We start from the raw sequence: 23,809 nt of genomic DNA on the forward strand, positions 1-23,809 counted from the left end.
AGTTAGAGTGGGAACTAAAAACAACCACAATGCTCTACCACTCTAAGGGTGCTACTCAGAATACTCAAAGCTGGCTACAGAATAAACAACCATCATCCATACACTCGCCCTCGTATAAAACCGGGCCATTCATTTGAACCCAACCAAGCTCCAAGCCCTCACGAGTCCCCCTTGAATCCCCCTTCGAATCCGCTCCCGCTGTCTACCAGCCACTACTGAAACAACTTCGCCATCGCTTTTTTTCAGGGGAACGCAACCCATCCTAGGTACCCAGCAACGCCCACGGCATAGCCGGAAGCCCAGAACCATCCTCCTTCCACCGTTAGATGTAGTACATGGTGTTTCTCAGCTTATCGTGGACAGTCCTGCCCATTGCCGTCGACCGCGTCGACAACTCCCCAGTCTCAGTACGCGCGTCGTCGAACAATTCGTCCTTGTGGATGCGGGCCCGCGTGGCAACTAGGTCGGCATAGTACGCGGGCGGGCAGATGCTGACGGCCTTGGTGGCGCGGCCGTAGGCGTAGCACATGTCGTGCGTGAGCTTCTCCAGAACGTCAGCCGCCTTCGCGCCGAACTTGGACCGGAAGATTTCGTCTAGCAAAACCGTGTAGTGGGCGGGGCGGGCCGTGCCTGTGGGATTGGATCACGTTAGCATGCATGCCGCAGCAAGCCGTTGGTGGCAAATACGACGAAGACTTACCCTGGAGAGACGCGTGGGCCTGGAGGAAAAAGTCCCAGCAGCGGACGTTGGTGACGCCTCGGTCGACGATGGTCCCCTCTTTGGGGCTTTTAGACCTCCCCATATGGCTGGGGTCGGTAGGGTAGAAGCGCGTCTGATGCCGCTTCACCGACACGATGAGAGAAATACGCGGCTGCGAGTTCTTTCCCGCTTTGTACGTCTCCCGGCAGGCCTGGCGGATGTTGGGCAACTCGTCCTTGAGGACCATGTTGAACTGCCCTTCCGATACACCATCACGGAAGATGATGATGTTCTCGGGCAATTGCTTGTTGTTCGAATCCTGCCAGAGCCTGAGACGGTCTTTGAAGTGGCGCACAAACTGGCCGTCATCGTTTTGCCCAACCTTCTCGACCCGGGCCTTGTTCGCCCACGTCACGGCCGGCCACTGGGCGAGGTCCTTGTCAACGCTCGCCACCAATCCGACCAGACTCGGCGCATTTTCGGCTGCCCCGGCGGAAAGATTGGTGGGATGGGTGACGTCGTATCCCACGAACATGGTCTTCGCAACGAGCCCGGTAGTGTCCTGGACCCTGTGGTTGACACCGCCAAACTTCAAGTTGACCTTCAGGCCAACGTTGGCAAAGTATCCCTTCTGGCCTTTCGGGTCCGTAATCTTTTCCTCGCGGCAGCAAACGGTGGGGATGCCAAATAGACAATCGCCGCATTTCTTGATGTTGCTGTAGGTGACAGCGTCCTTGTTCGGAATAAGCACCAGAAGGAAGTCTGGCTGAGGCTTTTGTGTTGAGATCTTTTTAAAGACGTTTTGCAAGCTCTGTTCGTTGCTGGCTGATACGTAGCCGTTTGCCGGAGCTGGCTGGGTGTTCATGGGGACGCCCATGTCGTTGTTCAAGAACCTGGCGAAGTCCAGGACAGCCCTCTTGAGCCGATCCGACGTTCCGTCCCCGATCGTCAGGTACGTCCAGTTGGCAATGCGCCTTCCGGGCTGACAGATCCTGGCCCCCTTCATGAGCCAACCGCCGTCCGTCGGGGCAATATTTCCTTTCAAGTAGCTGATGGGGGGAGGGCGAAGCTCGCGGCCCTCCACTGTGATGAGCTGCTTGTCGACCGTGATGCCAAAGTTTGCCTATCAGCTGTTAGCGGTTGGGCTCACCAGACATCAGCCGACCACGGCCAAAACTCACAAGCAACTCGTTGTTGTCCAGTGCTAGAAGGCTCCTCGCCGATGTCGTGATGGACTGTGCATTGGCCGGCGGCGGTCGGGCATGCAAACTGAATCATGGCATCCCTGATCTGTGGGATTCAGCCTCGACTTTAGGGGCTGAACCGGGGAGCCAGTTCGCCAGTATTCGGCCGGGATGTAAATCGCTTTCTTCGAAAGTTCCGACGTTGATCAACGGGAAGACCCGGGGTTGACATTGACCCTGTATCCTGAGAAGGTTAGAATATGCTCGTCGGCCACAGAGGGTGAAACTTGACAGCTTACTAGCTCTGTAATAATCGTCGACCTTAACCCAACTGTCGTACACGAGACCAGGGGGAGGGGGCTTATCTGAAGGGCGAAGGTAAAATTTGACCGTGGCAGGGCAGCCGAAACGACCCGAGTTGGGTTTGAACATCGGTCTATCCTTTTCTTCCTTGCCGCCGTCCCCAACTCTGGCTAGGCCGGCCGCACCCCTTTCACTCACATACAATTGTCCGTCATCTGCGGGGATCTTGCATCGAATCCGTGTCTTGGAGAGGAGTTTGTGCAACTCCACGAGAGTCTTCGGGTCCCCGCCCCTCGTGTTCAAGTGTGCGACATCGTTCATTCTGAACAAGTCTTCGAGCCGAGTCTCTTTCCGGAACACGCCATGTGTAACGTTGGTGTTGAGCAGTAGGCGGCCGGTCGCTGGGCGAACGCTCTGGACGTAGCCACGTAGGATTTCAATGTAGCTCTTCGGGTTCATCTTTTGCCCGTCTTTCGTAGAGTCGACGGCAAAAAAACGGTTCCGGCCGACGGCGGCGGTCCCCGCGTTTGACCTCGGAGTGTGGCCAAGAACGACGCCGAGTGCATCAATCTCCTCGGGATACTTCGGGAAAACGCCATCGTTGTCCTTCTCGGTCAACTTCAAGTAGTCCATCAAGCCTTGAACGTTGATGGTGGATGGCCCGTCAAAGCGGACGAACCACGTCTCGTCTTTACGGTTGGGCTCGACAAGAGTGACTGGCACGTGGCCGTCTGCCGGAAGTTCGAGCTTCTCCTTCGTGATGAGCTGCTGCTTGTACTCGGTAGCGACCACGGAATTGCGCGGCAGCTGGCCCAGAGCGAGTTCGATGAGCTTGGCCAGCTTGTTGCCCTTGGCCTCCCTTTTTCCATTATTCGCGTCTTCGTTGCCCTCCGCTTTGACCTTCTTTTTCGCGGGCTCACCCTCCTCCTCTGACATCTTTGTGTGAGAGACTCGGAGGTCATACCGGTACAAGTACGCAACCTTGGCGTCCATCTTGAAGTAATTGGCCCAGAGCACAATTCGTTCGCCGTTGGTGCCGAGACCGGGCCGGCCAGGCAATAATGCACGGCCATCAGACGGATCAGAGACGGACAGGGCGGGCATCTTAGACTCTATCTGGCCTTGCTCCTTGATCCATTTGTCCTCCAGATTCGTGACGTTTTTGTCAGGCTGTGGGATCTGTTGGCCGAAACCGCTACACGATATCTGTTAGCATCGTCAACCAACGACTTGGCGTTCGGGGAGGCACTTACAAGACTTCGGGGCCAGAATAGCCGCCACGGCCACCTCGACCGCCCCCACGACCGCCGCCTTGATAACCACCCCCACCTCCACCTCCACGCCCACCACCCTGATAGCCGCCGCCGCCGCCGCCGCCGCCCTGGTAACCACCACCCCCACGACCACCACCACCCTGATAGCCGCCGCCGCCACCTCCACGGCCGCCGCCTTGATAATTATCACCACCCCCACCTCCACGGCCGCCACCGCGATAACCGCCGCCGGCATAATTGCCTTGACCACCACCGCCGCGGAACTCGCCGCCGCCGCCACGGCCACCACCACCGCGGCCGCCGCCGCCACGGCCCCTACCGCCACGGCCACGATTGTCGGACATGGTGAAGAGTAAGCTAGACACCAGCAAAGTAACGCTGTGGAAAGCTTGACCAGGAATGTAGGTGGGAAGATGAAGAAGAGAAAGAGTATGTGAAGCTTGAGTATGGGTGTCTCAAATATGTCTATGTTGGTAAGTCACTGTCGCTGCTGTCGACCCGTGTTTTTGTCTGCAAATGGGTCGGTCGGATTGCAAACGCCAAAATGGTGACAACTGTTGCGGTGAAATGGGTAGCTTGTCAGTAAATGTTATGAGTGAGAAACCGCGCGCCTGAACGACTCCCACGGGCTGAGCGGTGAAAGTCGGTGGTTCGCTGAGAAATGTAGGAGAGGTGGGAGACCAAGCAAAAAATAGAGAAGGGAACCAGGTTCATGTAGCAAGGAAAGAGTAACAGGCGAGATTTGCGAGTAGGGTGTGACAGGAAAGAGCTAAAGGGGGGAGATGGGACGGAGTTGTGTACCTCACTCAGGCCGGGCACATTTGAACAAACGAACCTTCCCTCGGCTTCTCCGTTTGTTCCAACCCCTAAGCAGGTTGTTTGAGTGACCCGAGAAAGCTGCAAGGGAGCACAAGCCCAGGCATGGACCAGCCGCTTTCCAGGCTGGGGAAAGAGGAGAACAATATTATCAGGGGCGCTTGTAAGACGGAAACCTTATCTGACGTGAAGAAGAACAAGGAAAAACAATCATGGATACCAAAGGACAATTCAGTAAGATAAAGGCACCCACAAGTATGGAAGCTAGAACTCGTGATCAAGAAGATGTCATAAATTCAGCCTTGTGGCGTGCACATTATTGCGTGTGGAATGAGTCAGGCATCAATGAGCTGTCCCGCCTGTTGTAATCTGTAGTAGGCCTCACTGCATCGCCAAACGATGGTGGTATAGGTCCACAGACCCAATCCGGGAGTGAGAGGCGAGTGTAATTCCAGGGATAATCGTATGGATTTGTGGTGGAAAACGTGTGATAAACTGTTAGGGGTCAAGGCGTGACACGTCCGAAAAGGAATGCTTCCCACACGGTGAGGTGGGGACAGAGTGGGGACCTTGTTTTCCGCTCATGGCGGAAAGGAACCAGGCACTTGCAAGTTTGTTGGTTCGTCTCAACAAAGCCACAGCCAGCCAGGAAGGCGCAGACTGAAAAAGCAGGTTACGGCAGTGGGCCTCTGGCCGTTCATGGCTTCCTTTTACCGCCCACCAATCTTTAACCTGGTCCGCACCACTGCTGTCCCTGCTACGAAGTTTGCTCTGGATTACGATTACTTTTTCTGCCTTGCTGGCCTCACTTGGCATGCATCGGCAGCATCGCATGGCAACCCCTTTGCTTCCCCGCAGCCCCGGTAGTTTGGGCCACGCCAAGCACGAACCAACACAACACCACCTTCCGGAAGCCACAGATGTCATCATCCAGCCATTGGATGCAGTTAGCTGACGACCGGAGGCTGAAGGCTCTTAACTAGACGCTGCGGACGACGTTCCGTTTGCACAATCCAACACACGGAAGACCCAATTACGGCGGAGCAAAGCCATGAAAGCAAACGGTCTTGCCCAAGCTGGAAGTGCCCCTGATCTGTACATACAGATTAAGCAAACTGCTCTCACCAAGCCTGATGCGAAAAGAGCGACTGTCGAACTTTGTGTTATTGTGTGACTTGGTTGTGGTGTGTCTCAATCCCAGGGAGAGGCCCATGCATGCTTGCTAGGCTTCATCTATGAAGTAGGGTTTAAGCCATTGTGTCTTTCACTGATGAGTCTAAGGAGGAAGTTACTTAGATATCAGCTTTTTTACCATCGATCACCAAGTATGTAAATCCACTAGACTTATCATTGTTCAAGCGCCTTGACAAGCACCGTGCCCACGGCTAATTTGTTAACAAGGCATTTTTGTAGCTCGACACTTTGGTCTCTCAGTGATCCTCACACATGATTATCTGTGCTGAGCTACAATAATATCCCCCCTTGGAACCCTCCAACGCCACAAATTCTTCTCCCCGAGCCCCCTTCCCGCCCCCTCAAGGCCAGCTTCATCTCTATTCCCCTTCCCTCCACCCCACCCACCTCCTTTCTCGTATCAAATCCCACCCCATCCCTTTATTTAATTCACCATTTTCCATCCTCACCCACCCTCCATCTCCCACTCTACCCACCTCCCCCCCTAAGTCGACGGCCGTCCGTCCATCGCCATTGTCAACCCCGTCGCCGTTGCCGGTGAGGCTTTGCCTTGCGTGCCGGCCCGGGGGGGGCGGTCCTACGATGGTGGGGTGTGCGGCTGCTAGCATGGCTAGGGGGGGTTTTGGTTGTAGCGCCGCTTTGGCTTTTTGGTGGGAAGGTGGTGGGGCACCTGCGTCGACAGGCCGGTGCGCGTGGGTTGGAAGAAGGTGTGCTTCTTCCTGTGGCACCTGGAGTTCGACGTGGGCGAACCGACTCCGGCGGTAAAGGGGTACCCCCACCGCGTCGACGAGGCCCTGCGTGCTCTCGCCCGGGAGGAGCACCGCGAGTACGTCCCGGAGGAGGTGTTAAGGTTGAGGATTGGGGGATTGGGCGCGACGGGGAGGTGATCCGGCTGTGATGATGTCTGGTTGCTAGTTGTCAGGGGCATTTCCATTTGCGCCGAAACGTTCTTTTCTGTCCCGGGGCAGGATTGGGGGGAGTGTTGTGAGCGTCCTGACAATGACGAGATGTACCATCGGATCCTATCAGCCTGGCCCGGGATCAAGGCCAACATTCGCGATATCCTGGCAAGTTCCCCCGCGACAGCGAATTGCATGACGTGCATCGCCCTCTTCAAGCTAGGATTTGACGGGTTGTGGGACACAACCCATGGCAGTGGGCGGCGGGGACGAGGCGGCCGCGGCGAGGTTGTCGGGTTCGCGGCAGTTAGTTGTCCTTGAAGAAACGGCTGCTGCTGCTATTTTTGGTCTGGAAGAACGTGGCCCGAAATGATTTACTCCGTGAAGCAAAATTGTTGTTGGACGGCTGTTCGCTGTGCCGGTATTCTTGGTATCTCGGGAGATATTAGTAGAGCTAGGTCTGATAAGTCAAGCAATCTAGCTTCGCCCTCAGACGACACACGTGAAAGCCGGGCGCGGGTAAGTGTTGCGTAGCGAGTGGCGCCGGTCCCGATAATTCCAAACACGACGCATGTTGGGTGTAGCGTATAGCTAGTTGCCGAGTGTTAGGACGAACTACATGGCTCTACAGACCAGACTTGTCAGGGTCATTGGTGCCAAAAGCTAGCAGGTCGTCTGACCCACCCAACTTTGTTTATAGTGTCTTGTCAGTTGTTTGGAGGGGCTCTCTCGGCAAAGACTCGAACCAACGAATAGAATAAGATCCAAATCCATTTCATCTATTTGTTTCCATCTGTCTAATCCTGGTTCTAGGCTAGTCGATCTGACGGCACTGGAGGAGCTGCCTCGAACCCTTGCTGTGGCCGGTCTGCTGCCGGGTGCCTCCTGCACCGTAATCACCGCCGCCAAGGGGAGCGCTTTACCGGTTGCCGTTGCCAAGCTCTAGTACGTCACGCTAGATCTCGCTCGCTGGGCTGGGCGGGCCGCGGTTTGCCCAAGATCGGCCTGCCGTGGTGTTGTCGGAGCACTCGGCGTGCCCTACTGGCGTATCCTCGGATGTCCACAACGGCCCGCCCTTCTCCCATTTGTCAAGTCCGGATTTCTCTACCGCGATTGTGCTTAGAGCTCCTTCTTGCCCTCGTACGGCTTCCCGGCGGCCTTGGCCCTCTCCTTGTCGCGCTTGGCGTAGATGCCTGCGGTGAAAGGGTTCTCGAATTGGATGGCGACTAGGTACACGATCAGTACGTGCAGGGTCAAGAGGATGCCGGCCGGCTTCCCGTAGAGCAGGGCAGTGCCCAAAAAGCTCATGGTCGCGCCATAGTACATCGGGGCGTTGGTGACGTTGAAGGGAAAGCCCGTTACGATGTCATCCATGAGGATGCCACAGTAGTCGCCCAGGAAGGTTCCCGTAATGCCCAGCTGCCACGTAGAGGAGATGACGAAGAGGTTTCCGATGGCCAGCAACGCATAGGCGGCGTAGTTCACAAGGGGCCCTTCGAGGGCGGGATGCGAGGGCTGGTCGCGCAGGGCACGCTCGAAGAGGAAGTCACGGAACAGGCCGAGCGAGAAGATGGTCACGGCGAGGGCGTAGCATGCCCGGTAGTTGCCACCGAGGGCGCGGCTGAGAAACTTGGTCCGGTATTCTGTCGAAATATTAGAGATGGGGACAGGAACGGGATGGGTCGGTGTGTGGACCGTGACGGACCTCTGCGGGCAACGATGCTGGAGGAGATAATGGTTAGCGACAAGCTCACAAAACAGCCTGGAGCTCGGGAAACCTACTTCCAAAAGGTCGGGTTGAAGGCAATAGCAGCAGCCGAGACTTTGCGCGCGGTTAGTCTACCCCGGTTTTGATGAACAGGCCCATTTCCGATGCAACATACTGAAGAGGCTCTGCTGGTTGAAGTCGACGAGCTCGACCAGCTCGGCGAGGGTGGTGGGAAGAGACATGGTGGTTGTGGTTGTGGCTGTGGTTGCGGTTGATGCGATTGATAAACGATCTGCAACACGAGACGGAGGGTGGAAACGTGGTATTACACGGGCATGGAAATTCGATGATGGACAAAATGCGAAGCTCAGGTCAGGAACTGCCCTGAAAAATAGTTCGGGAGACGGTGTGCGGAACGTCATCGGCAACCCCCACAGCTCACACCTTCCACCCCGGCTCAGCCTAGGTGGGCAATCGGGAGCCAACCCGCGCAGCCGTTTCTGCCCCACCAACGGAAGGATACGTACCGACAACAGGGCAGTACAGGGGTAGCTGCCCCCAGGCTTGGTGTCGCATCTTCAAACCAACTCAACCACGTCAACCAATCGCGTGAGATGAGACCACATTGCAACGTGAAACCGAGATGTCTTGAAACTTTGTACATATTATTTTCTGATAGTACCTAACTTCAATCATTCATCAATCTAATGATCACATTCAGGTAGTCCAACCTACTTCTCCCGCCGCAATGGCTCCCCAACCAACCCCCTCCAGAGCCCCCCAAAAGGGCCAAAACAACTCCTCCATCCCCCCCCATCGACCCCTCATCCTCCTTCACCCCAGAGAGCTTCGAAGCCGAGCTCCGCGCGCTGGCCGCCAAAGCCCAGACCGAGACCTGGTCCAACTGGCTCACCACCCAATGCCGCATCTACCTCAAGACGGCCACTCTCCTCACCCTCATCGCCGTGTACTCGACCGTCTCCCAACTGGCCCTCTCCCCGGTCTACGGCTCCATCCCGTCCGCCAAATGGCACGCCAAGCTGCTCATGGCCGCCTGCTTCACCGGCTGGTCGTCCAACCTCTTCCTGAACCGCGCCCTGCCGGTGCGGCCCGAGTACCTCCTCCCCGTGATCGCCCTGTGGATCCCCACCGTGCAGTTCCTGCTCACCCCGGCCAGTGGGACCCTCACGGCCGCTTGGGGCCCGCTGGTCACCGAGGCCGTCACCCTGTTCCCGCTGGTGGGCGTGTCGACCGCGTGCGTGGCTACGTATCTGGACGGGGCCGATCTGTCGGCGCTGCCGGGGTGGGTGGCTGATGCTGCGCCTGGGTTGGGAGCGTATGGGTTTTTTAAGGGTGCCGAGACGGTGCTGGGTGGGTTGGTGGAGGGACTGGTTGGAAAGTCGGTGCTGAACACTAGACTCGGGATGGAGTTGGTTCTGGGGGCGGCGTATGCGCTGGTTGCGCCGTCCAAGTTGTTGCTTTTGGCTGTGCCGGCGCTGCTGCACACGGCGGTCCTGAACACGAATGTCCCGACGCCGATGGCCCTTGCTAGGCTGAACAGTGGCCTTGCGGATGTGGGATATGTGGTTCTGGACAGGGCTGAGTCTAACACGGGCTATATCTCGGTTATTGATAGTCCCAAGGAGGGATACCGCGTCTTGAGGTGCGACCACAGCTTGCTGGGTGGTGAGTGGGTCAAGTTTTTGGGCCAGGGTCAGTTCAAAGGGAACCAGGTGGCTGAGCCTATCTACGGCGTGTTTGCCATGCTTGAGGCCGCTAGGCTGGTCAAGACACCGGAGCCGATTATCGACAGCGAGGCCAATGCCCTTGTAATGTAAGTTGCGTAAACGGCACCCTTATGTACATGTGCTAACCTGACTGCAGTGGTCTTGGTATTGGCACCACGCCGGCCGCCCTTGTGGCCCACGGCATCGACACCACTGTGGTCGAACTCGACCCGATGGTTCACAAGTTTGCCGCCCAGTACTTCCAACTTCCTCGCAATCACACCGCTGTCATCGAAGACGCGGTCACCTACACCTCGCGGGTGGCCGCGGACGAGAGCGAAGCCCGCTACGACTACATCATCCACGATGTTTTTACTGGTGGCGCCGAGCCCATCGCGCTCTTCACCCTCGAGTTCTTGCAGAACCTCCACACGCTGCTCAAGCCGAACGGCGTGGTCGCTATTGTATGCCTAACCCTCTCTCGCCCCTCCTTCCCCAAACCCTCACTAACACGCCCTCCCACACTAGAACTACGCCGGCGACTTTGCCCTCCCCCCTCCACGCATCGTCGTCAACACTATCAACGCCGTCTTCCCGGCCTGCCGCATCTTCCGCGAGCACCCGCGCGACGACGCCGACTTTGCCGAGTCTGGGCGCGACTTCACCAACATGGTCATCTTCTGCACCAAGCAGGCCGACAACGCGATCGCCTTCCGCACCCCCAGCGAGCGCGACATGCTCAACAGCCCCTCGCGCCGCGCCTTTTTGCTGCCGCAGCATGAGGTGAAGGAGTCGGATTTCTTGGTCACGGGTGAGGAGGCCAAGGGTCTGCTGAGGAAGAATGAGACGGAGAGTCTGGCTAAGTGGCATGAGGTCAGTGCGGCGGGGCATTGGACCGTTATGAGGACCGTGATTCCGCCGGCGGTGTGGGAGGCGTGGTGAGTTTGCAGTAGGCGCCTATTGAGCCCATGAAGGGGTTTGGTTGGATGGGGTTTTGAGGATATGACGTGGCAAAACACTTTAGATAGGTGCTGAAGTAGCCGGGGATATGCTGTATATACTGGTTTTGGACATTGTATTTCCTTGCCCTTGGTCTGGCAATATGCACCGACAGTGTCTCAACACGCTTCCCCCCCCCCAATTCCACCCCCCAACCCATCCCAACTCACTCACCCCCCTTCTTCGCCACCACCTCCCTCCCCACCGCCTCCCTAGCATACACCTCCGCCTCCTCATTAACCTCCCCCCTCCACCCCTCCAAATACTCAGGCACCCCCTCCACCCTATTATACCCCCCGGCCACGGGCTCCCCCCTCACCATATAAACGGGCACCACGCCGGTCCACACCCTTTCCAGCAGCCCCGCATCCTCCATATCGCCCCTCTCGTCATGCGGCTCGCCCGTGCGGATCTTGGCGCTGCCCGTGCTGACCCGCACGCGCAGCACGCTGGTGCTCTGCATCTCGGCCGCGTTGGGCGGCACCCGCGTGTGCGCCCACCGCCCGGGCACCACGCTGTTGGTGATCAGCTCCATCGCGTACAGCTTCTCGGCGGGGTCGGTGACTAGCGTGGCGTGCCCGAAGAGGATCGCGCTGCGGTAGTTGTAGCTGTCTGGTTGGGGGGTTAGTGGTGGAGCTGTTTGGCTGGGGGTTGTTTGGTGGGGTGGTGGGTGGATGGTGAGTTGGCGTTGTTGGTACTTACGGCTGTTGGGCGTGAGCGAGAGGACTAGACCGTCGAGGTGGGAGGCGGCGATGGTCATGGGCACGCCCTCCTCTTGGGAATCGGTGGAGCGGGCGGTGTTCATGATGCGGGAGGAGACGTAGCTTTGTGGTGAACAGTGTTAGTGGTGGTGAGAGAATAAGGGTAAATGACCGTGGAAAGCGATGAGATAACGGTTGATGGGCGACAGCCACTATGACCACCAACTCGACCGAAACATCACTAACCCGTGAAGATATAGATCCAGCACCTCACCCAGGTCAGCGCTGGGCCGTGAAAACGAGCCCATCTGGCCGATCATGGGCAGAACTGCCGGAAAGGGGCTATTGGCTGCTTGGAAGGAGACATGGAGCAGGGGACACGAGTTGACGATTTGATGAATAGTCTCAAGAGCATAGTCCGCTGAGAGTTGGTTAGACCTGGATGCTCATTTATAAGAGCACCGGAGCTCACCCCGATCTTTAAGTCGGTTGACCTTGCTGTAAGGCTCGGTCGGATACTGGAGCTCGCGAAGAGGCATTGTGAAGGGCTGCTTGGGCGTGGCTCAGGGGCTAACTACCGAGAGATACGGGATCAGGTTGATGGTTTTTCCGAATAGGGAATTGGTTGTCTAACAAACTTATAAAGAGAGATTGGTGAGTCAGGATGAAGGAGTCACACGGATAGCACATCCGGGATGAGGCCGACCGGATTGGCCGAGGCCGATGCCGACGACACCCGTCTCACGGGAATACCCCGCTCGGCACGCCGAATGTCCGGCCTTCGCCTCCAACGCACAGCCATACGACTATACGGCCATACTAGGTAGGTGGTTACTAGTGTAGTTATGTACGTCCTCGACCCACCGCGCCCTTCGGACGACCGCTCGATGTCGGTCGGCGCTAGATGTCAGATATGCGAGTGGATGGACCTTCCTTCACCTATGCCGTTTTGTTTGTATTGACAGAAAACGACCACAGAAGTAGCAGCAAAAAGGAGTAGAACTTGGATAGCGCATTGAATGGTTTTGTATTGTAAATTGTAAGTTAACCAAACCATTCCAGATTCACCGTGGGTGTAACTAGTAGAAAAGTATTGTAGAGTAAAAAAAAGAGAAAAAAAAAGTAAAAAAAGAAAAGGGGGGGAAGGGTTCCGTTGTTGAACGGGAGCCTCCGGTTAGTAAGTGCTGCGCTCTCCTAATTTGGAGAATCAACACCGTGCCCGAAGGCGAAAGTGACTTCTTGCATTCTTCATTATAAAGGAGTCCTCTCTGCTTTGTACGCACAGAGCGAGCACCGACAGGGACGGAAAGTCGGGGGGGGGAGGCTTGGCAGGGCGAACCTGATCACACACCTTTCTTACCGAGGCACATAGTACCTCGGGCTCAAGGCGGCTTTATGTAGGGAAAAGGTTGATTCGAATTAGATGTATAAGAATATTTTGCATGGACGGCTGAATGCTGGGTTTAATTGAGTTAAGACGACCGAACTGCCCGGCCACATCCGCTCGCGGCTGTTGGCGATCGAGACGAGGCGAGACGCTTCAAGTCTTGTTTTACACCTGCCGGAGTCGTTACTAGGCGAGAGCGGGTAAACTGATGAGTAGCAGCCATTGTCGGCCTCTCAGGAAACAGAAAAGTATTAGGCAGATGCTGAGTTATGACATGCAGAACTGAATGAACTTTGAGCTGCTCATGATTCGAGGTCGGCGGGTTCTTGGCAGGGGGAAAAGTGTTTCGAAATGGGGAAAATGGTGTAAATTTTGCCCACGAAAGGGGCGACGCACGGGCCATCACTGGACTGAAAGTGCAACTTTGATGTGCAATGGGAGGGAAAGCCGCAACTTGTGGCTCACCATCGACAACTGCGTGAACTTACAACTTCCTCCCCAGACCCAATCGAACGGGCCCACCAGCTGCCTCTGGTTTCATACTGTCACGGTCAAATCTTGAATTTTCATCTTGACCCACCCCTACTTTTCTACGAAGTATGCCATGTTTGCTACCAAAAACGCCATAGACAAGCATCGTTATCCCATCCCACGCCCGGCCGTGGCCGCCCATCGACGCTTCATAAAACCATAAAACCGGCAGAGAGGGATTTGCGGGTTTAGATGCGCTGCTGCATCATTGCTCCAGTTGTAGGCTCTAAACTTAGTTGGGTCGACTAGCTGTTTCAACACCGGGCAAGGCGTGACAGTGCAACTTGGAGATGGTCGCACTCGCCTGCCTCCTGTGTACATACATACACAAGACCGACGAACCATTAATCACTCGGCACTCCAACCATGAGGCAGAGAGTGAAGCGGACCTTTAAACGAGGCCCGATTGTCTCTTGAAGACGGCGGCTGCCCACACGCTGGGAAAGTTCTGCGCGGCAGTCCGTGCGAGATGTAACACCTGAGGTTTCAAGTGAAACGCCATGAGCTGGGGTCTGGATGCAACCGCCGAGCAATGGCCTTGTCAGCCTTGCTTGTCGTCCAATCTCTGCCTCTGTCTCTTCTTTGCATGAACGGCGGGAGCAGGGTGCTTGTTTGAGTGATCGACCGCTTGTCCTGTCTGGACCTAAACCTCGTGAAGCAGACGACCACCAGGATGGAGCTCGACTCTCGGGGGTGACCCTGTGTTGCGATACTCGCCTCCCTTCTTTGCTACCCGACCGGCTTCTCCTTGGCGCCACCGCTTCACCCTTTCTGCCTCGATCCACACCGAACTGCCTCGTCTTGGTTCGTTGTGGGCTCGTCGTGTCCGTGTCAACCCCAAATCTCAGCATTCTCTCCTTCACCATCTTTTGTTTGGTGTCGTTTATGGGATGGCCGTCTGATCACAACACCACGGCGTTACTTCCGGGGACCTTCCACTATGATACGTTCATTTTATTGACGATATTTCTTTTTTTTAATTCGCCCCATTGAATGGGCTGGTTTCCCTTCTCTTCTCACTTGTTCTTCTTCTAAGCCGGCCCCAATATGGCGGTCGAGGGTGCGACGCAGGCCCTCGTCGCGGCTTTCTTCTTGTCAGTATTCTCCAACCCATACTAGATAAACCCCATCGAGGCTCGCGTTGAGGCAATCGGCGTTGACTAACGTGTTGGGGTAGCGGGATCGTGTTGAACGCGGCGTCCGCGGCTCTCGTTCTCTACGTTAAGGGGTATGGCCTCTCCGCCGTATTTCGGGACAGCCAGAGGCTGGTCCTCGTTCTTTTTCTTCTGAGTGCGGCCCTGTGGGCCCAGATCGATTTTATAACAGTCCTTCTCGACATCTCGACGTCGTCGATGCCCTGCCAAATCGGTATTATATTCTCTACCACATTCGATCAGTTTGCCCGCTTCTCGGTCGAGCAGTTCCTCCTATGGGCTCTGAATAACAACAACGGAACGAAGCTTTCGCTCGCCCAGCTGATCCCCCAGATTCTGGTTCTGGTTAGGTTCCTGGCCGGGGCTATCTTCATCGGGTTCACCCGGCCACAGACTGACGACTTCTGCGTCGCCACCACATCTGCGCTTCCTGTCGGGATTCTGGTTGCCGCTTTGGATGGGGTTATCGTTTTGCTCCTTATCATTAGGGCCTATTCGGCGGGAGGAGCGGCAAAGGAAAATCGTGGTGGCAAGGGAGTTAATGCTGATCGAGCCAGAGCGCTGATGACTGTGCTGCTGGGTTTGGTGTTCTGGACAGGGGTACGTTGTGTGACGTGATGTTCTTCGTTCTGGCACTAACAAGGCGATAGACGAGTGTGCCGATGCTTCTCGGCTTTCAGACTCTGGCCCTGGCTACCAGGACGGCCCTGCCCGCCGGTGGCTTGCTGGTTGTGATTGGTATATTACCTGTTTTGCTCTCCTCTTCTCCCTAGCTCAAGCTAACACAATCGCAGCTTTCGTGGCAAGTGGCGCTGAAACTTTACTCGCCTCCCGGGGGACAGGCTCTCGGCCGCCAGAAGCGCCGTCACCACGACGTATTAACATCAGCCGTGATATCTCGACCTCCAGCACTGATTATCCTCCGACTCGCTTTGAGGACCTTAAAGAAGCGGCCATCCGGTCCTCCAGAACATTCGTCAACCCGAGAGACGCGCCGAGAGTCAAGGATGAAACAAGTGTTGGGTTCGATTTTGGTATTGAACCACCTCTCCCGGCAAGTGTTGCTCACAGGACGTTGTTCCACCCGATGAAAGGCAAGATGACCATCAGTCGCCCGATCGTCCAACAAAATGACGGTCAGAATCCCTGGAGCAAAATTGCCGTCATGGATCTCCAGGAGGCTGCGGTGGCGGATAGGGAAAGAAGAGCCAGGATGCACGAGGAGGAAAACGCGGCGGCCATCCGCCCTGGATGGCCGTCGATGGACTTGGCTCCGGAGGAAGCGTTGAAGCGTGGGGTTAGCCTGAAGAGGAAAGAAGTTGCCTCTGCCTCTATTCGGGAAAGCATCTTCCCTGGCGCTCTTCAGCCAGATGGTGCGGCCGTCGCGGTAACCACGTCCGCCCAGCTGTCTCCAGGAGGAGAGGAAACTCGCCGGAGGTCACCTCGACCATCGCTACAAGAGGAGTCCGTCCAGCCACGGCAAGCATCCCCCGTGAGGGTTACGGAATCCCCCGAGCCCGAGTCTCAGTCCGCGCAAAACGTCTCGTTGACAAGGCAACAATCTCTCCCAAAGCCGAATATTCGCCCTTCGAGGATGCTGCCCCCGTCGCCGACAACGCCGCCTGCTGAACCGACCAAAACTCCGCTCCAGAGGCGCCCAACTATTGGCCTTCCATCGAACCCAAGGGCACGGGGTCTTGCAGTGGCCGAAGAGCCAGGATCGCAGCACCGGACCATCTTATTTGTCAACAACATCGAATACAATAACCCAGCCATGGTTGAGGCAATCATCAAAACTGCAGGCCACCCCGTCAAGCAAGCCCCCATCGCTGAGACTCCTGGAACTCCACAGTCCGTCGTCAACCGCCCGCGTCCGATCCCGCGGAAGCCGTCAGACTCGTCAGCGCAGTCTAGCCCAGCGCTTAACCACCGTCGAACCAAGTCCGGCGGGTCTCTAATGGCGAGGAAGTCTGTTCTTGCTCCGTCGCCCGGTAGCCCCACGACGCTCCCGCCTCTCCCCGTTCTGCCCAGGAGCGCGACGGTGGGCGCCAGGCCGCATCCCAACAACACCAAGAGCATGACCTTCCAAGAAAAGGTCACGCTCATGTTCCCAAACCCACCGAGCTCAAACGCAGTCAAGCGCCGATCATCTCTCCCCGATGTTCCGCCCATTCCCGTATCGTACTGGGATGTCGACTCATCGCCGAGTGAGCCCTATGACCGCCAGCGTTCTAATCGGACGACGCAGGCGTCCACTCGTACTGAAAGTATTCTGGAAGTTGACGAGATCCCACGCAAGGCCGGAAAGGCGATGGATACCGTCGGTGAAGCAGGAAGCTCCTGGCTCCGCGCTTTTGGTGACGGGGACGGCGGTAACCCGAACAACCGCCCGCGCGCGAAGGGAGCCAGCGTCAAGCGCGAGTCATCCCCAGTTATCCCTGATGTTCCGGTCCGCGCGTCTGCCTGGACAGAGACAACATACGACCGTTCTGAGGACGACGGGACGAACTGGAGCTCTATGAACACTCCGGAGGTTGCCATTGGCATTCCCGTCATGCAGCGGCTTGGCCTGCCGTCGTCAGTCCGGATGCCTGGCCGTCAAAACATGAGAGGATCGGAGCTTTCGTTTGCTGACACCCGCAGCCGGGAGACATTGCCGATTATGCTTGATACTTCAAGTATTCAACAACCCGATCACGAGAGCCCGGTAGTTCCGGAAGCTGAACCCGTGACAAGCCCAGAGATGCCTACTTGGCATCGACGTGTAGGCGACGTGTGCCCGACTTTCTCAGACAGAGAAAAGAAGGTCAAGGCTAGGAAGATGCCCCCTCCAGCGCCTCTGCCGCTTCACACTCTTTCCACCAAGAAGATCCTTGCCGTTCAAGTCGAGCCTTCCCCGCTCGAGTCCCCTGGACAAGCCATCCAGCAAATTCAGGCGCAACTGAGGAAGCTTGACGAACTCGAACAAGCTACCCCGGAGAGTGCGTCGCGGCGGATAGCGCTTCTTGAGGACCTCGAACGGGAGATGGGCCAACAGGAGGAGCACTGGGAGGAGATCAAGCATGACATTGGCCGTGATTCTCTCTCCAGCATGCAGACTCTTTCGCCGGCCGGCCGTAGCTCGCGCCACGCGTCTGTGGCTAGCACTATCAACATGGCTCGCGAGGCGACCAGAAAAAGCATTGGGGCTGAACGCAGAGCTTCCCGCCTCGCCAATATGCAAAACAGCCTCAAACCCAGTGTTCCTGAGCCGCCAGCACGGAACTCGGTGAGCCCGCAGCTGAGCAAGTGGCAGAAGCGGTTGACGGAAGCGCAGATGGACTACATGGACGCTCGACTTCTCCGAACCAGCAACGTCAATTTTATGCAACTGTCGAAAGCTCAGCTTGCCAGTCCTACTCCGCCAGACTCTAACGACTCCGAGATTCCGCCTCTTCCGAGTTTCGATGAGGAGATTGTCATCGAGAAGCCGTCAGAAGCACGCCGAGACCTAGCCTCGCTCTGGACACCAGCAACGAAGGAGATCGCTCCGACGAGCTTCCTTTGGGCGTTTACTTCGAAGCCTGATACGGAAATTGAGGCTCCGCTTCCGGCGTTGACGGTCCGCCCAGCACAGAGAAAGGAATGGGCGCCTCTTCGGATCGAAAGCGCTCAGCTCTGGCGCAAGCCGTACAACACCGCAAACCGGGCAACCTCAGGCCTCTGGCGCCCCTCTCTGGGCTTCGGCAGCGCCTCCCGCCCAACCACTGGTGCGCACGTCCTCTAAGTCGGAACCCGCCTCTCAAAAGCCCCCGCGCCCCGGTAACCCAACGGCCTCCCCGCCGCAACAAGCGCGTGACGCTGCTCCCAGATATCCTCGAGAGCCCGCAGCCTCTTCCGGACAAGCGCGGGACTCTCGGCATTTTCCAGTTCCCATGGGGCGAGAAGTCCGACACGGCGAGCGTCCAACCGCGCCCGAGCATGTTCATGGCCATGCCCGGTACCATGTCGTCGGGTACTCCGTCGATCGGCATGGCAGGCCGCACAAGGCAGCCGGAGTCGGCCGAATACTCTTCCTCGTTTTTTGACGACTACGACGAGGAGGATGAGATCATGGGGATGGACTCCGACGAGGGCGATAGCGACGATGGGTTTGACGAGACAACGCTCTGGGAGATTGCCAGCCTCTTGAAGACCGATGAGGTGCCATCGAGAAATAGCTTGTTGCCGCCCCCATCTGAGTCTGTCGTCGACGATTATATCGATGAATTGTCTTCGGACGAGGAAGGTCAGTCGATCGTCATTGGCCTCGCTGAACCCCTGGAGGTGTTTGTTGAGCAGCAACGCGACTCGGCCACACTGGAGAGCTCGGCTCTGCTCATGCTCGAAGACGCTCTTGATGCCAAGACGGCACCCAAGCAGGCTATCAGAATTGGTCTTCCTGCCAACCCCAAGGCCTCTCTGAACAGCCGCGCGGCCCCTGCTCCCCGGGCGACACCAGAACCCGAGATGTCTCGGATGCCACGTAACACGCCCGAAGTCCAAAAGCCTGCGTTTGTTCAAAAGCAAAAGTCAACCGGCTTGTGGCACTCGCCTAACCAAACGGATAAGCCTTATGTATCCGGAGGCTTATTCGTATTCAAGGCTCGCCGATCTGATGGCCGTGGCACGTCCGAGGAGCCGGCTGCCATGTACATCAGCCGGAAACCACGCCCGGTTGAGCAGAAGCCCCTGGAGCGATTGGTATCGACAAATCTCTGGGTCTCTGGTGATGCCAGAAGGAAGAGCGAGCGGAACTGGATCTTGGGAGTAAAGCCAACACAGCGCGGGAGCAGGCTTCAACGACCTCAGACTACCCCCGAGGACTGGAAGGCCGCTCTGAGAGAAGCCATTGCAGTTAGCTACCCCCGCCGCAAGCTCAACCGTACCATCGCCACACCGGCCGAGTGGAAGGCTGCGCTTCAAGAAGCTATTTCCCTCTCTGCACCTGCTTTCAACCCCGCGATCCGCCACCCGGTCTTCTTTGGCCCTCTAACCATCACCCGCCCTGAGCAGGCCCTCCACCCAGCCCTTCCGGGCTACGCAGCCAAGGAGGTACACCAATCGTCTTCCGACTCGCGAAGCCGTATTCAAACCCAGCGCAAGGACGAGGCGCACTCCTCGGACAACGCGCTATCGCCGGTCCCAACGATGCTACAGCCAACAATCTACCACAACAGCGCGATCCAGGCACAGATCGAGGCGCTCGAGGCAGAGCGCATGTTCGCGGAGCGCACTGCGCAGGCGGAATACCGCCGGCGAACGAGCATGACAGCGGCTGCTGCTGTTACGGAGCCGGTGGTGCCGGTCGAGGAGGAGATGACGGGCTTCGATGCCGTGCAGGACCTGCAGAGGAGGCTGAGTTTGCGCATCCGGCAGTCGTTGGTTTTTGCGCCGGCCCCCGTTCAGCAGCCCCAGCCTGTGCCGGCACCGCCTGTTGTTGTTACTGCTGCTCCGGCTGAGGTGTTGAGGGCTGAGGTGAAGAGCAAGCCCGAGCGGCGTGTTTCGTTTGCTTCGGCTGCTAGCCAGGGTAAGGGTGCCAGCTACTTGTGGGTTCCCGCCTCCCGGCCTGTGGTTTCGACAGCCGGCTTGTGGTCAGCGGTTGTTACGCGTGGTTCTTCGACCAGCCCCTCGGTGGAAGAAGACAGCTTTGCCGCTTCGCAACGGGCATCCCGGCGAGGGATGTTGCAGAGGAAGCAGGAGGAACAGGAGATCCTGGAGCAAATGGCTGCGATAGAGAGGGGCGAGAACCCCTTTGTCCACTTCTTGGGGATGAAGCCGTGGGTGGATGAGGAGAAGGTGGTTGTGGTCCAGGCACGGGAGAGGGACTGGTTGCATAGTGTGTGCGCGCCGAGGACGAAGACGCAGTCGAAGGGCAAGCAACTCTGGACCTCTTCGCTTCGTTCCAACCGCCGTTCTCTCCCCACAAGCGGCCTCTGGACACCCATGGCTGGCCATCAATCGTCTGAGCCATCCTCGGAGGAGGAGGACGCCGCCCATAACGTCCAGGGCAAGAGGAATCGTCGACAAAAAACATTCGCGCTGGACACTACAGTGCCGCAGGGAACGGAGATGTGGAATGAGAGCACCGTATCTTCTCAAAACGGGACACGGCAAGATTGGTTGCACAGCGTGATGCGCACCGGCCCGGACCACCCGCTCCATGACCAAAGAACTCTGGGCTTCTCCCCGTCGTTCCAACAGTCGCGCTCTTTCACGGGCCGGTCTTTGGATTCCCACGGTTGACCATCAATCATCAAAATCGTTTCACGAAGAGGAGGAAGCCACCCACCCCGCTCAGAGCAGGAGGAACCGCCGGCGACAAGAACCCTTCACGCCAGCGGCCAAGGTACCCCGTGAAGCGGGAACATGGAACAAGAGCACTGTATTCCCCCCACGAACAGCAAAGCGAGATTGGTTGCACAGCCTATGCGTCCCAGCCCCGACCTCGGCCTCAGCCACCACCCACCGCGTGAGCAAACGGCTCTGGACCTCTCACCGTCCCAGCAGCACCACCAGCCACCCCACCTCATCCGTCCACCTGTGGCCCGCAGCAGCCTCCCTGCCCTGGACAGAACCCACCGCAAGCAGGAAGAACCACCACCGATACGCATGCACCATCCCCCCAACCCGCGCCCATCCAGCAGCGCGCGGAGATGTGGACTCAGCAGCACCAAAACACACCCGCGGCTCAACTCGCGACAACCCACGACTGGCTCCACAGCGCCTGCACACCCACCACCCCCAACAACGGCCGCGTCACTCACAAACAGCAACAACAACAACAACAACTCTGGACAGCTCCCCACAACCGCAGCAGCAACGCCAACCAGGCCGGTCTGTGGTCTCACCTCACAGCCACCACCACCCGTTCTTCCTCCACCTCCACCTCCCTAGTAGAGAGTGAAGACAGCTTCGCGGGCGCGGCGCGGGCGCGGCGGCGGAAGGCGATGCAGGAGATGATGGAGATGCAGGAGATCCTGGAGCGGATTGCGGCGGTTGAGCGGGGGGAGGATCCGTTTACTGTGGCGTCCAGGGGGGTGCTGGGGATGGGGATGGGGATGTGGAGTGCAGGTGTGGGTGTCAGTGGTAGTGGTAGGGGTAGGGATAGGGGCATGGGGGGGAGGGATTGGTTGCATAGTGTGTGCGTGAGGCGGACGAGGGGGGTTGTGTTGAGGTATTAGGTGGTTACGGGGTTGGGTGGTTGGTTGTGCTGGAGGAAGAGTGTGTGTGTATAGGTGGCCAAAGGGAGCGGAGCGTTGGATACCCCAGCTGTGGAGAGGGAGAGTGGTAATACCCAGCTTTACGGCAACTGTCGTTATGGCCAACTGGTCCTGGTTCTGTTCTTTTCTTCGTTTGTTCTTTTACCAGTTTGTAAATACATGTACATACATACATGTCTCCTATTTCGAGATTGTATACATCTTCTCATCCACGGCAGTACACTCGCCCTGGTGAATGGACACATGTTTTTTGGTCAGTTGGTGATATCGTGTAACCACAACCGTCCGGATATCCGTGTCCATCGTGGTGATCCGCGCGTCCACTGCGTGGGGTGCCTGCGGGCTCGCTCGCCGTGCCGTTACCGTTTAAGTGCCGCTACGACGGGAATTATGAATGCGCGAGAAAAAGCTTGACAGACGGGAGTAGGTGTGTCCGTGGTATGTAATACAGGCAAAGGGACTTCCATATATGAGCGAGTTAATGCCGCTCCGAGAGCACACGTCCTATCCCCGGATATAACGGACACGGGAGCAGTGCTACCCAGGTGCCCTGCTGGAGTCAGGAGATGGCCTGACTTGCTGATGGTCCATCCCACGGCTGCTACCGTGTTATGTCTGGAACGGGAACATCTCCGAGCACAGTTGCGGAAACAAGCCGGGCGCCGCTGCTCAGGGACAAAGATGAGGTTTTGTCTACACAAACTCGAGAGGGTGTTCGGGAGGACGGCTCGGGCAGCGGTGTGGTGACAAGGTCGAAAAAATCGCAAACTCCGGAATTACTAACCATTCGGACTGCGGCTCTGGAAATTATGTCGCACAATGCAACTCACACGAAGCCGCAGGTAAAAAAGGTGCCGAGAAGCAGCCACACAAGCGCCGGGCCAAGCCGGAGCTGGACCCCGAGGCAGGTGATGCCGGATGCCGAGCGAGTGGGTCCGAATCGTCCACCGCCACCACGGTCAGGAGGTTTCTTGGTTTTGTGGTGAGACTTGGATGGGGCTTCTGGGGCTTACTGGACAATTTATGGGAACGTAGGTCGTGAGTCAAGTCGGTCGCCGGTTTGTTCCGAGAAGGAGCGGTAACTATTCAAGAAAGATGACAGGCGGCACCTCCAAGCAGAGAGGTGGACCCCCATCTCTGCTCGGGAACCCCCAAGAAAAATGATGCGTGGCTGTGGCCACGGTGTGACTTCCGGGAACGGCTGAACGGGTACCTGAAGAGCCAGCAACTAACAGTCTAGGCCATAGGTAGGGGGCCACTGGAGAGATTTTCAGAAACACACCACGCGAGGGAAGATAAGGTCTGGCCCGGTCTTTCTCCGCGGGATCGAATGAGGAAGCAACGACCGATTCTGCAACACCTGATTGGCTGGCACACTTATCTGTGGACTATCTGCTATCTTGACCAACCTCATCGCCCTTGCCGTTGGATTGCCGTTGTAAGATGAGATGCTCCGTGGGTTTCCACTTTTCACAGGCGATGCGCGGTCCTCGAACCTTCGCATTCCCTACATCAGTGCCTGCTATCAGGGCAAGACTCCCCATGCGAATGCCCCGTGGAGATGCAAAGCTGCCAACATCCCGCGTCCTGCTCCATCCGCTCTCTACTGTGTACTCCGTCTGACTTTTTTCCCGCTAAGATCCTGACATGATGTCTACGCCTTCCCGACTCCCGAGATATCTCAGAACAGACCCGGAGATGCAGTTCTCCGTTGGCTGTGGGGATTGTGCTCCGTGGATTCCCATGGTTGAGGCGCATGTTGGCAGCGTTGATGGTTTCTCGGGAGAAGATACCGACGCCTGTCGTCAGATCCCAGGCGTGTCTGATGTTTTTGGCCAGTCGCCTGTTGTGGCCTGATGTTAGATAGAAAGGCTACCACCCGATCTTGCTCTTCTTTCTTCCTTTCCACTTTCCATTTCTCATCTTATCATCCCTAGAACAAGTCCTAATCGAACGAACTAGACTATTACAATCTTTGTTGTTGATAATTC

At 57.2% G+C, this 23,809-nt stretch overlaps 5 protein-coding genes across 5 annotated transcripts; 2 read left to right on the forward strand and 3 right to left on the reverse strand.

Annotated features, from left to right (window-relative positions):
• Positions 1-322: 322 nt before the first annotated feature.
• CHGG_08996 (uncharacterized protein) lies at positions 323-3,805 on the reverse strand (the record flags this gene model as incomplete). Its single annotated transcript, XM_001226922.1, has 5 exons — positions 323-630; positions 701-1,823; positions 1,882-1,904; positions 2,184-3,382; positions 3,441-3,805. The coding sequence occupies 5 exons, from the start codon at positions 3,803-3,805 to the stop codon at positions 323-325; spliced, it is 3,018 nt and encodes a 1,005-aa protein (XP_001226923.1).
• A 3,684-nt stretch (positions 3,806-7,489) lies between these two features.
• CHGG_08997 (uncharacterized protein) lies at positions 7,490-8,320 on the reverse strand (the record flags this gene model as incomplete). The annotated part of the gene is made up of 2 exons (XM_001226923.1): positions 7,490-8,013; positions 8,254-8,320. 2 exons carry the CDS (start codon positions 8,318-8,320, stop codon positions 7,490-7,492), a joined length of 591 nt encoding a protein of 196 aa, XP_001226924.1.
• Positions 8,321-8,436: 116 nt separating this feature from the next.
• Positions 8,437-10,747, forward strand: CHGG_08998 (uncharacterized protein; the record flags this gene model as incomplete). The annotated part of the gene is made up of 4 exons (XM_001226924.1): positions 8,437-8,449; positions 8,922-9,912; positions 9,963-10,269; positions 10,334-10,747. The coding sequence occupies 4 exons, from the start codon at positions 8,437-8,439 to the stop codon at positions 10,745-10,747; spliced, it is 1,725 nt and encodes a 574-aa protein (XP_001226925.1).
• Positions 10,748-10,970: 223 nt separating this feature from the next.
• Positions 10,971-11,609, reverse strand: CHGG_08999 (uncharacterized protein; the record flags this gene model as incomplete). The annotated part of the gene is made up of 2 exons (XM_001226925.1): positions 10,971-11,416; positions 11,507-11,609. 2 exons carry the CDS (start codon positions 11,607-11,609, stop codon positions 10,971-10,973), a joined length of 549 nt encoding a protein of 182 aa, XP_001226926.1.
• Positions 11,610-14,470: 2,861 nt separating this feature from the next.
• Positions 14,471-22,860, forward strand: CHGG_09000 (uncharacterized protein; the record flags this gene model as incomplete). The annotated part of the gene is made up of 8 exons (XM_001226926.1): positions 14,471-14,517; positions 14,601-15,177; positions 15,228-15,315; positions 15,372-18,126; positions 18,276-20,819; positions 21,000-21,067; positions 21,187-21,739; positions 22,527-22,860. The coding sequence occupies 8 exons, from the start codon at positions 14,471-14,473 to the stop codon at positions 22,858-22,860; spliced, it is 6,966 nt and encodes a 2,321-aa protein (XP_001226927.1).
• Between the last annotated feature and the right edge of the window lie 949 nt (positions 22,861-23,809).

The sequence above is a fragment of the Chaetomium globosum genome, genomic scaffold (assembly GCF_000143365.1).
Source record: "Chaetomium globosum CBS 148.51 scaffold_6 genomic scaffold, whole genome shotgun sequence".
NCBI classification, from domain to species: domain Eukaryota; kingdom Fungi; phylum Ascomycota; class Sordariomycetes; order Sordariales; family Chaetomiaceae; genus Chaetomium; species Chaetomium globosum.